Source organism: Dipteris shenzhenensis, chromosome 12 (genome assembly GCF_047967505.1).
Source record: "Dipteris shenzhenensis isolate YYH24624 ecotype China chromosome 12, Dip_SZ_1.0, whole genome shotgun sequence".
NCBI classification, from domain to species: domain Eukaryota; kingdom Viridiplantae; phylum Streptophyta; class Polypodiopsida; order Gleicheniales; family Dipteridaceae; genus Dipteris; species Dipteris shenzhenensis.
This window is the reverse complement of record NC_141607.1, coordinates 34,465,254-34,478,062: the sequence shown is the minus strand read 5'-3', so window position 1 is coordinate 34,478,062 and position 12,809 is coordinate 34,465,254. Positions and strand designations below refer to the sequence as shown.

The 12,809-nt window shown below is 41.6% G+C and overlaps 1 protein-coding gene across 1 annotated transcript; it reads right to left on the bottom strand.

Annotated features, from left to right (window-relative positions):
* Window positions 1-205: 205 nt before the first annotated feature.
* Window positions 206-6,955, bottom strand: LOC147896131 (agamous-like MADS-box protein AGL30). Its single transcript, XM_087383096.1, has 11 exons — window positions 6,771-6,955; window positions 6,511-6,567; window positions 6,343-6,409; window positions 6,099-6,160; window positions 5,954-5,975; window positions 5,785-5,846; window positions 1,765-1,864; window positions 1,616-1,666; window positions 1,241-1,380; window positions 608-986; window positions 206-438 (listed from the first exon to the last, which is right to left on the bottom strand). Exons 1-11 carry the CDS (start codon window positions 6,953-6,955, stop codon window positions 232-234), a joined length of 1,332 nt encoding a protein of 443 aa, XP_087239222.1. The 3' UTR covers window positions 206-231.
* Between the last annotated feature and the right edge of the window lie 5,854 nt (window positions 6,956-12,809).

Here is a 12,809-nt window from a genome sequence, read left to right as displayed (position 1 = left end):
ACACTTGATATTTTCCAAAACACAAAAATGATTTTCACAGGGTTCATATAGACATGGCACTGATAACTTTGGAAACTCGATCTCTTGAACCTCCCAAGTTGAAATTTTACACCATGTTGAACACTATCATAAATCTGCAAATTTAAATTTCACGGAAGGAAATTGATAACCGTAAAGCTGGAAGATAATCATTGAGGAAGCATTTCTGACATGAATGCCTTCCATTGATGCTCAGTTATTGTATGTACAGCTATCAAAATTGGATGCAAGAGACAATACATTGTGACTTTGGACTTGCAAAGGAGTCTCTCCTTGTGATGCAGTACATGATAGAGATGGCTCAACATGAGACTCTGAAATATTTCCTTCAAAATGCATCATTCCCTCATTCTCTGAAGGCGCTAGCTGACGACCAAGCAAACTTCCCATCAATGCTTGCTGAAGGAAAAATTGACAAAAATTAGCATTTCCCCTAATAGTAACAATTGTTGATAGAGAATGTCACATCAACGAAGTGCCCATAAAACATCCACACAGAGGTTCTTGGATTAAAGACCATATCCTACTATTATGCTCTTAAAACGTTATTTTCATAATGTGTGCAAACCTGGCTAAGTGGAACTTGAATGGCTGCCGAAGGTGCCATAGATGTAGCATTCATAATCTGATATGCAGTTTGCCAGCTTGATGCTGAGGGCAAATCGCTAGGCTCATAATTGCCAGATATTTTTTGGCCAATGTGATCCTCTTCAACCTTCATTGACATCGAGGGATAACTTCGATTTCTGGAATCCACACTCACCTTTTTGTCCTTAGCTTGAATGTACTGTTGGTCGAATTGATACAATTGTCCAGGTCTGAAATGTGACAAGCCTTGTGCAGCTGCATGATCAGATTGTGAAGTAAGCTGCATTTCTGTAGCCTGAGACAATGATGTTGGGTAATATGAGGAGCTAGGAGAACATTCTGCTGTGTTTTGTGACTCCCTGGATCCAAAAAGCAAGGAAAAATAAGATTTCTAAGTCTCAAACTCATATCATATATTCCTTCTATCTTTTTGCCACAATACCATCCTACTGGAAAAACCAAAAGGCTAGAAGAGTAAAGCATAGGCTAAACATGAATGAGAGGGAAAGGAGAATGATATCAAGTGTAGATTGTAGAACTTTGATCATTCTGAGAAAACAATGCTTTCATATACAGATTCTTTCACTGTTTCCTATTTCATGCATAAAACAACCTTAAAGAAAGAATGGAGCCTGGATGTTCTGAGACGTTTTGAACATTTGCTTGAGAATCTCTCAGAGTCAACCAGTGAATTAGATGTTGTGGAGCTTGCGGAACCATGCTTCCAGCTTGTTGTGCATGCATTGCATAAAGCTGCAGGAGTGAAAACAAATATTGTAACACTGCAACCACATCATAATGCAGTCCTGAATTCACAAATATCGTGTACAAAATATTTCTAATCCTCCAGCACATGAAATGGAAAAGGTGTATGTACACTCTTTACTTTTCTTCCTCAAAGACGGGGGCTACAATGCAATGTTTGAAAACAGTCATCCAGTAAATATGAACCTTCATCCTCATAAAAGGAGGACTAAAAGATACTTACATGTGCTCGAGCCGAATTAAAGGAAGCTAAGTGATTGCTCTCCATGGCTTGCTGAACTCAAGAATATTTGAAATAAATTAGGAACCTTAGGGATTCTAAGCATATACAACTCATTCGAATACGATTGAATTTCATTTTAGATTTTTCACCTTGAGCATCCGTATTTTATCTAGTAGATTTTGCAAATGTTGTTCCCAAGTCTCGGCTTGCTGTATAGAATTCACAGACTTAAAATCACCTTCATAAGCCCTGGAAGAACATGTTACTCAGAATTGGTCATGCTAAGAAAACTCGTTATCACAGGAAAATATTTCTTCCAAGTCTGTAACATGTCACAACATGCAGATACATACAAAGCTGATACCTCTACCCTTATTTCTTGCGATTGAATATATCGCAAAAAACATGTCAGCAATATGGATTCAACATGAAACAAATATCTTAGCCCTTATAGGAAGTTTTTTTGTCAAAATTTTGAAGTACCAATAAATGCAAAATGGTGTATACATCACAGTTCATCATTCATAACTTCATATGATGAAGTCAAATTTGTTGCCAAAGTCACTGATTTGTATGTGCATATATTCTGAAATCAAGGCCATGCTCACAGAAGCCTAGAACATACTGGTACATCAGTAGTGTGAAGGAAAATAAGGCCACTTTTTCATATCTTAACCTTATTTACAGAAAGTTGATGGCTGTTTGTAAGAAAACGGTATTCAATCATTCTGAAAGATGCATTAAATGGTATCGGATTACCTCTCCATCCCCCCTTTCCCTCTCCCCCTCCGATGCCCATCTCTCTCTCTCTCTCTCTCTCTCTCTCTCTCTCTCTCTCTCTCTCTCTCTACAGGCCCCCGGGGCTCCCTACACACCCATACCTCCCACTCCCACTCCACACCTACCCTCACTGTCACTCAATGTCTTCACACACACACACACACACACACACACACACACACACACACAAATCTCACTCCTCACGCTCACCAGATACTTACTTTCTTGCTCACACCCATACTCTTCACCCTCACACTCACACACATTCACATTCATTCACACTCACTCATACACACAATCTCACTTGCACTTGCAGTCACTCTCAATCTCACTTCACACACACTCAGTGGTGGAGGTGGGAGGGGGAGGGGGAGGGAGGAGGGGGAGGGGGAGGTGGAGAGGGGAGGTGGAGATGGAGGGACTCACATAGGAGTGAAATATTCAAGCAGGAGATGGTTGTACAGTTGGATACAAAGGCAAATAAAATTGCATTCAGTCTGAGATTAAGGAGCACGAAGCCAAGTGCAGCAATGCACTGAGGATCAGGATAGGAGACCTTCTGGAGGCTGGTTCAATGATGAGGGTACATATTTGGAAACTGTAGCACACATCAAAGCAGACACCTCTAGTATTGAATGGCCAGAAAACGACAAAAATGGGACATAATCCACAACTAATATTCACGACTGCAGTGCATGCTATAATTATATTTAGCACACAGGATACACTAATCAAGCTTAATTGCCAATCTTACAAGCTGAAAGGCATAGATAGCTGAAGAACTCACACGAGCTCAACTAAACCAAAAGGCAATAAAATTAGCCAAGGTCAGGGCTGCTAGGAAGGATGGAAAATGGAAAATATATTGGGAGGGCGTGGCCCTCATCAAGCCGTTTTAATCCAAACCAAAAGCCCCTCAGTCTTGAACTGATGTACTACCGTGCATTGTCTGAATTTCAGCCTACAATGACAAATTTTATACTAATTCAAAGTCGCTTTATGCCCTCCTTGGGAGCTGCCTTGTGCCCTCTCTGAACAGATGTATTGGCTGGGGTTTGCTGTCCCATAGAACTGTTGGTCTCCTGTGGACATTAAGATCTCTCTCTTTGAGAGACATTTATAGAAGCCTTTAGGCATGATTTCAGATAGAAATGGCAGAAAGGGTATACCTGTGACAGGCTAGGAAAGAAAACTGGAAATCAATTGGGGAATCGAGTAAAATACTTTCATATGCAGCTGTACACGTTTTAGGTCTATAAATAATTATTTTTCACCTAGGTTCTTCAAAAGTAATTTTTCATGGTATTTCCACCGCATAGCTTTATCATGCGCCAGGAAAAGTGGTCCCTGGTCCAAGACTTCAGGCTGGAATTCCAGCAAAGTTCAGGTGGAAGGTGAGGATCCCCTTGCAGGTCAAGCACAAACTTGTTTTGACCTTAATTTGTTGTTACACTTTGCGAGGCTAAGTTGGCAGCAGTAGGACATTGAATAGCTCCAAATTCTGAGCAGGTAGAAATGAACTCCTATGCTGCCCAGAAAAGTAAGATGTAGAGATATCTCAGGAATGGACAAAGTTTCCCATGTGCCATGAAAATTTCAGGAATCTTGAATGTGGATGTGCCATACATCATCTATATGTCTGTAGGTTCTCCACAATACTACTTCCAAAACCCAGTTCTCTGAGTTCTGGTTTGACATCATGAATGGAACAGTGATTTGGTGCGTGTCTCTACATTTCTGTATCCTACAAGTAATCTCTGCAAGAGATTTCAGCCTTCAAAGGACAAGGGAAGAAGGAAATATACGTTGTATGCAAGCATCTCCAGAACTGCTAGAGATGCATAAAAGCACTTCAAAAAAATTGGATTATAGGATGCAAAAGTTCCTTGCTGTAAGAGAGATGAAAAAGATGATTCCTATTCAGTGGTTGGTTTAGGAAAGAATGTAATCAGAATAAATGCAGGCAGCAAAAGGCATAAGAATGCCCTAAATTAGATTACTGCTCAGGATTTCGTTGAACTACTGTACCATCAGTTGTTTGAGCACATCCATAGCGCTGAGTCTAGCTGAATACCAAGGCATGGAACAGATCCAGCTCAGTGTGGGCTGTTAATCTATTTGAACCAACACTCTCTGTAGTGGAATGGAGGAGGAAGAGGGGGTGGCGCATTGGCTGAAGATAGGATGAGACTTGAGCATGTTCGTAGGAGCCGTCCAAACCAATGTGCAGCATATAATGTCATCATCAAGGCTAGGGTCACTCGGCAGTTCAAGGGTTGCAGCAAGGGTCACTCGGCGCTTCAAGGGCTGCTATAAAGCAAGGCAGCAGGCCCAGCCTGCAGTAAGGTGATGTAGTTTGTCAAGGTAAAAAGGCTCAGTCCACAATAGACCAGCGTTCACTCTCTTTACATAAATCAAGAGCATTTAGAGCACCCTATACGCAGCAATGGTAAGCTGCCCTCAGTTTATGCAGCTTTTGATAAATCTATGGCTGTGCAGACTCATTGTATCAATTATTAATCTGGGCACGAATGTGGATTTTAAAGCTGCTGTCATGAATGGTTCAGCATGTGTTCGTCTAATGATGCCTGTATAGAGCACACACGTAACAGATAAACCAACCCTTGGTTCTGTCTTAGATCCTGGAAACTTCAAGAATGTGGGATGGCATATCAGGCGTCAAAAGACAAATGATGTAATGCCACCTGGATAACATTGATCAAGGTACTTGATGGATTCAACTGGATGAAATACTGTAGATCCTGCATGTGGATACATTTGTTATTTCTTCAAGTAAGAGGGAGGGCCCCAGCAGTAAACATGTCACATATGTGGGACAAGGTATGCACGTAGAGATTGAGAGGTTGTGATTTCCTATTTTTGTACTTGGCCTTAGTTCTAAGAGATCTTCAGACGGTGGAATTTTGAAGAGCTTTCATAATTTTTGTTTTGGTTTCGTAAGGCATTGCTCCATGGGGACTAGCATCTGCCGGCCACCCCTGTGCCACCTCTTGGTCTCTTCTCACCAATTTACATCTTTAATCTTGAAAAGGTTAGATGGTCTATTTATTATCCAAAGCTGCAGAGTGAATCTGATAATGATGCATTAAAGTTTGCAGCGCTGGCCAAGAGCTCTGAAGTCTACATTGTTCAGATTTCATAATTTTTTTTTACTTGCAACATTAACAGTACGGGGTGCGCTGAGAATGGCACAGAAGCAAATAGATGTACGAATATTGCTGCCAATATAAAAAGCATATTGAAAAGAGACCATGCTAGGGGAAAGAAAGAAGATTGCATTGCTTCTCCCACGTAGTTAGCGTCAGTTTGCTGTAGTGCATGCAGTATTAAGAAAACATTTACACATATATACTATTTCAGAGCTGCACCTTAGTCTGTTCTCTGTCTCTTGCAGTTGCACTTGAGTTCTTTGGATCTCGTATTGGAGACTCTGCGAATCAAAGAGTGGCTTATTATCCTCAAAGGATTTGACAAATGTCTCAACATCGACTTTGCCTTTCCAAAATATACCACAGATTCAACGGAAATAGTTGTTACCTCCAGGTTGGAAATACGTGAGCTGTGGAGACGACAACAAAAAACAGCCTAAAGGTCAACAAAATTTCCGGGTCTCTTTAATGGGAGATTCAAAAGCAAGAGCGGCCACCAAACAATCGATTCTAGTGGGTGATAGAGCAGTTACCCGGACAGCTGATTGACCATATGAGTTTCTTGGTTGAGTTTCTTCGCCGCTTTGATCAGTGTCTGAGCAAAAAGGAGTGTAGAAGTCATTAGATCGTTATGAAAGCGCAATTCAACCACGAATGGCACATAGAAGCGTGTAGAATGTCTTTTTAGCGAAAAGGGCTCGATTTCGTCATTTTGATGGGAAACAGGTTCATCTCTAAAACGCTACTAGGAGGAACGGAACTATGAAAGAAGAATACTTCAGTATTCTCAATCTTCCGCGGGGCGTTGGATTCAGCTTGACTGTCGAATTTTTTGATAGATTGGCTGCAAAGAAGTGAGGTACGATTAAGCGAAACATGAAAAATTTGGTGCGTCTTAGTATTGAATTGAACGATTAGGTCAGAAAAAAAAAGTATAGACGTTACCTTTTGGCCCTCTCATGCTCTGGCAAATTAGCGAACCTGGTGATCACATCTTCAATCCTACTGCAACTACAACCATGTTCCTGGTATGAGCACACCTGAATCTAGTAAAATCTATAGAGTATTAATGAGTCACCTGTCGTTTCATTCAGGCCACACAGCGGATTTTACAGTTTGACAGAAGTCGGCACATAGCAAGAAAGCGGATTACATGCTAGCAATCCTATTCAAATGACATAAAAAATTAGGTGGAGTAGAAAGACCTCTTTCGGCCCGCAAAGTGACTGAGCTTTCCGGAAGGAGAGAACATGATCAGCGCAATGTCTATATCGCATAAAACGGAGAGCTCGTAAGCCTTTTTTATCAATCCATTCCTTCTCTTGGAATATGTAACCTGCCGATTCGTTGGATTCTCAATCTTTTTTATTTCCAACTTCACTCTCCCCATTGTTAACAGAAGATTCCTATTTGCCAAAATAATGACGAGCGCCTCTTGTGCGAATGAACGTGACAAGATCACCGAAAAGTTGCACTGTCCAAAACCTCGCTACATCCAGCCCTGCTATAACTACGTAAAAAGGCTTCGACTCCGCGATAAGTGTTTTACAATCTACCGTCAGTAACACTGCAGATGCTCAGTCTAGCGTTGTCAAGTGCGTACAGCGTCATCATATAGCTGACTTCGCTTTAGACGGCGAACCGGACCGGCTGAAAAGTCTTCCGAGGCCATGCATGCACTGATAAAAAAATTCTCTCATACCCATCTCGACCTTCGACTTCGGTAAGGAAGGTCGGCTACACCCTGGTCTTCTTCTGTTGCTAAGCGGGTACTCAGATTACCGACGACTCAGGAGGCTAGAAAACATTCAGAGTGAAACGTGACACCTCTACTAATCGTGTACATCGGTTGTGATGCCCTTGGAGATGGAGAATCAATATACGTTCGAAATGAAGCAAGGAGGTTTGACCCCAGGGAGAAGAAGAGAGAGTTCGTTCCTGTTGGGAAGCTAAAAAGACAAGAATCACTTGCAAGGTCGTTCATATGCAGCGAAGTTCATATGTGGAGGCGAGATACAATATTTTACTATGTTGGGAGCAGAGAAAGCTAGCGTCTGGTCGATACACGAAAGACAGAAGTACGGAAACGGATCGGTGGAGGTGGGGTGTGGACGGGGGTTATGCATTAGTCCGGAGAGGCTGGCGTGGCAAACTGAGCGCGTGCATGGGGATGCTGTAGCAGAGTAAGAGCCGAGTAATTGCAGCTGTGGCCGGACGGACGTGTGAGGATAGTTGGAGCTTGGAAAATCCAGAGTGTTGTAGCGAAGAGATCAGATTGCATGATGAGCAACGGGGAAAGAGAAGTACACCCTTCAACTTAACAAGCCTAAAGGATTGATACAAAGGAATGATGAAGAAAAGAGACTCCAGCGAGGCCACGAATCTTGCGGGTGACTAGCGCAAGCTGACAAAAGAAGCTCCTCGCTGTTCATTACTCTTCTCCGCGTCCGAGAGACGAGGCCTACGCCGAGGGAGGTCCCCAGAGGATCAGAGGTGGCGTGCAGGGCGCTGCGGCGAGTCATGCAAATGGGCGCGCCACCGAAAGGTATGGGATGGATTTGAAAGCGTAGAAAGCTCGTTGGGAGGGAGCAGGAGAGAGAGAGAGAAATCAACGGAGACAGCAGGAGAAAGGATCAGGATTCGGTGGGCTGTGTGGAGGGAGAGAGAGAGAGAGGGAGAGATGCAGTTGCTGCAGGTTGCAACAGGCTAATAAGGGATCAATCAAGAGGGCAATAAGCAAAATATGCATGGACGGGAGGATTGCAGCTGCAGGTTGCAAGAGGGTAAGGCATTGATTGACAAAGCAATAAGCAAAATATGCATGGTGGGAGAGAGAGAGGCAACAGTACGAGGATCGATCGACAAGGCAATAAAAAGCAAAATATGCATGGATGAAAGGATTTCTTGCTATGACAAACACAGAGACAGAGAGAGGTTTGGCTCTTGACACAGCACCTTGAAATCGACTCTTAATTCCTCCGTCGTTTGTCTATCTTGTTTGGATTCGAGCTCGCCAAAGAGGACCGAAGAAGGATTCAACATTGAACGGAGGGCATCAAGAGGAAGATGAGAAGAAGAGAGAGGAAGAGAGAGGGAGAGGAAGCGCGCAAAACACGGAAAGGAAGAGACAGACAAGGGTCAGTTTGAGCAAAATTTTGCAGAAGTTTTTACTAAACGCCAGGAATTCCGCACACAGAGCAGAGGAAGAATCATCATCTCATCATTCATTCGATGGAGGATGAGTCTTTTTGAGAGATTTTTGAACGATAGATCATATAATCGTCGATATTGAACGATGGGTGTTATCTTATTCTGCCGTTTACTAATGGTTTTTCAACTTTTTTGCATCAGCTAATTATATGGAACGTTCAACGAAACCCCGAAACCTTCCGGAGGTCAACACTCCTTTCGAAAGACAGACAAAAACGAACGATCAATCATATATCGAGAACGTTAGAGAGAGGTCCCCTTAGATCTTAGAAAGAGAACCACGTTACCATGGAATCTTACGCGTCACGTAAATGATGAGAGAGAACGCTCATGCACACTCACATTTTCTCTCTCCACATGACGTCATCACGTCCACGTGGCGAGGAGAGGGAAAACCCGTATGCATTCCCTTCCCCACCTTCTCTCTCTCTCTCTCTCTCTCTCTCTCTCTCTCTAGATGACGTCATCATGCTGGCGTGGAGGAGAGAATCCTCCATGCATTGCACAGTGCGCATCTCCTCTCGCTTACGTGGCGGAGAGAGATAAATCCCCCCTCTCTCTCTCTCCCGATGACGTCACCTAGAATCCCCGCCGACGTGGCCGAGAGCGAGAGACAAGGCCCCCCGCAAGATCCCCGAAAGCGACAGAAAAGTTACAAACCCTAGTCCACGTCGTTGTTCCTATGCCATCCGCTGACGTCACCCGGACCCCCACGCATGACGTCACCCGGGCAAGAGAGAGCGGCGCCCATGTAACACTCCCACTTTTTTAGAGAGAGAAAAATGAGGTAAAATAAAATTTTGCGCCCTTTTTTTTGTTTGGGGGGGGTTGCCTTCTTTTCTTTTTCTTATTTTTCTTCTTTAATTAATGGCGGCCGACGTGCACGTGCTGGCTTTTACGTTTTTTCTAAGTTTTTTTTTTTTGTGTGGCCTTTTTTCTCCCGCCCATTTGTTGTTCTTAATTAAACGCATTTCGCGGCCCTAATCTTTCTCCCCTAATCCCCCGCATTTATTCCTCTCAATCCCTTCTCCATTCACTCCCCTCCTAGCATCTCGCACCAACTCCAACACACTCCCTCTGGTCGTGCAGTGGCGTTCATCAATATCTCACATTCCCACATGCTCATCCTCATGGCCTACTACATGGCGCCCCTTTCTTCCCACACTTTGCCACCTCTCTTCTCATCTCTATCTATCAAGGGGGGCCTCCCCCAAATTATACCCAAACGTTTTCAACTTTTTGTGTTCTCTCCATTCTTAGGTGCCATATCCCAAGTTTCAAACATTCCCTCTAGGCTTGACTAGCTAGTGTTGACTCCAACTCATGATCCTAGGCCCTCTTAACACAATAGCCACTTTACTATACTTGACAAGGAGGTCACTTAATAGTGTTCATCTTGACTTGAGTGACTCAAACTTTAAGATCCTAAACAATGGCCACTTAATTATACCATAACTACTTGACAAGGAGGTTACTTATTCATGGTCATCCGCTACGAGCGACTCTCAAGTAGCATAAGATAGCTGCACTTAGATGCAAAAAGTCACCACCGCCTCTACTAATCACACGAGACCTACATAGTAATCTAGTTTCTATATTGAGGATGGATATAATTACCAACAATTTTCTCACATTTAATCACAAATGAACATGACACATTTCAATGGGGTTTCATGAAATATCCTTATAAAGACCATATTCGTCATAAAAGGCATTATGTACTTTCCAAGGTAGCATAGACAACCTAAAGTCGCTTGTCTTATGTATCAAATATAAATATGGTCACCACTTCCCCAAAGTCCCTCTTATCTCAAATTATAAAATTTGAAGATCTAAGTTTATACACAATTCTCTAATAGAATCCCTTCACCTTGTCATTGTCTCATGGCATGTCCACAAATACATGAGGACAAACTTACTTTCCTCTCCAGCACATCACAAATCCTTAACCACCATACATATGCTCACCTAGAGCCCTAAAATGCATCCATCCTAACACACGCCATCCCCCTTTAAGAGCCTTACAATTACCTTTTAAAATTTGAAGGTTCCTTATTTGCACGTATACATCTCCCCATGAGATAGCATACTCGGGACACCTAGAGGTAAAAGGATTAACATATGATGCACTGTGCATATGAGGAGACTTTTTCAACACAAACCCAACTTTCAAAATAAGAAGACTATTAGTTGACTTCCTCTATTATGATTGCCACCTACACAATAAATACAACCAACTTTGACATGTGCAAAAAATCCAAGTTTTCTCCATGTCTCTATACTTTATCCATAGATACATGTGCAAAAAATCAAGTTTTCTCCATGCCTCTATACTTTATCCATAGATGCTCTCACAAGCTATTTGCACATGTTCAAACTCAGAAGCCTAATTGAGGAATCATATTCAATGCAAATGACAATATGGTAAATGATCTCATGATTATTTCGAGGAGCACTATGCTTCTAATAAAAACTTTGATCAATGCTCACTTATGATGTCAAATCTATGGGTGATCCTCCCTTGGATTCCTTTCCCCACCTTCAAAAAAAGTTAGTTGCATTAGATGTATTTGAAAAAACTTAGGATTTGAATTTTAGTTGCATAAATTATTTTAGGCGTGTTTGGAAAGACTTAGAATTCTAATTTGTTATTTGCATGAAATACTTTACTCTGGAAAGACCTAGGTGTTTTTGGAAAGACGTAGTTGTGGTTGCATCATGCATGGAATATTTTAGGTGTCTTTGGAAATACTTAGGAATTTAATTTTAGTTGCATGAAAATTTTAAGGTGTCTTTGGAAAGACTTACGATTTTAACTTTAGTTGCATGAAATATTTTAGGTATCTTTAGAAAGGCCTAGGATGTGAAATTGTTAGATGCATGAAATACTTTACTATGGAAAGAGTTAGAATTGTAATTTTAGTTGCATGAAATATTTTAAGTGTCTTTTTTAGCATATTATTTTATTTATAAATATATATCTACAACTTTATTTAAGAAAAAGTCAATGGCTGGTTGGACTAGGTTCACATAAGCCAACTTGTAACAACTCACTCATTGATGAAGAATGTAAGTCCTTGTACCGGTTGGGGGTTTGCTTAGGCCAACCCGTAACATCTCGCATGCAGATATAAGTTTTATATTATATACTAGTAGTACTTTATCAGGTAGGAATTAAGAGTGTAGAGACCATACTTGACTTTGAGCCAATTGTGGGCTCGCTTATGCCGATCGTTTGCATCTCGATCGAAGTCTAGCCGGTTGTGGAGCTTGCAGTTACCGGCTCATAACAACTCACAAAATTATGATGCACGTGTGTGGATAGATAGTAGTATACATATGTTTTTTATCCTTCATGTGTTATCATGTAGAAAAATCTTAATATGATTATGTTGCATATATTACAATTTGTAGGCCATGGTGCCACACTTATGTAGAAAAGATATCTTCTAGTTTACAAACTAGGCTAGGTTAGAATCTAGCAAAAAAAGTGCTTATATGTGCTTGTGAAAGTAACACTAGCTATTGCACTAGTGTGTGTGAAATACCGACATTTGTCAACAACAGAGCATAATGTTGCTAATGATCATGGTCCATATAGATGCTTACTCAGGAGAGAGAAGGACGTGGGAAAAGGTGACATGCCATCCTACACCTATTTCAATAGGTAGATTACCACATTAAATAATCATCCAATTACGGCAGGAAGGGCAGTTGGATGATTTCTCTCTCTTGATGTCTAGTAAGCTTACATGAAATATTCTAAGTTAGATCTGCCAAATAGCCACAACAATTTCTGGATGTAGAACTGCAAACAAAGCCAAACATTGTTATTTGTCCTAAATTTCATTGTAGAAATGTCTTGAAATGTAAATATGGGAGTGTTCGAAAAAAGAACATATCACTTATACAAAATTGCTTTTGTTTCTCTTACAGCCTTGACATCAACCATGGCTCTAGAGACAAGAGGATGAAACCTGACAAAGGCTTAGGATTATGTCATGTTGTTAAATAGTAACAAGTGGCAATGCAAC

Bases quoted from the DNA above. Each gene is read 5' to 3' on its own strand.
- LOC147896131 (XM_087383096.1), bottom strand. From the start codon at position 6,955: ATGGGGAGAGTGAAGTTGGAAATAAAAAAGATTGAGAATCCAACGAAT. The intron at 6,410-6,510 runs GTAACGTCTATA...ACTTCTTTGCAG, and splicing joins GAGCATGAGAGGGCCAAAAG to CCAATCTATCAAAAAATTCG. The intron at 1,865-5,784 runs GTGCAGCTCTGA...ATGTTCTTCCAG, and splicing joins GAGACAGAGAACAGACTAAG to GGCTTATGAAGGTGATTTTA.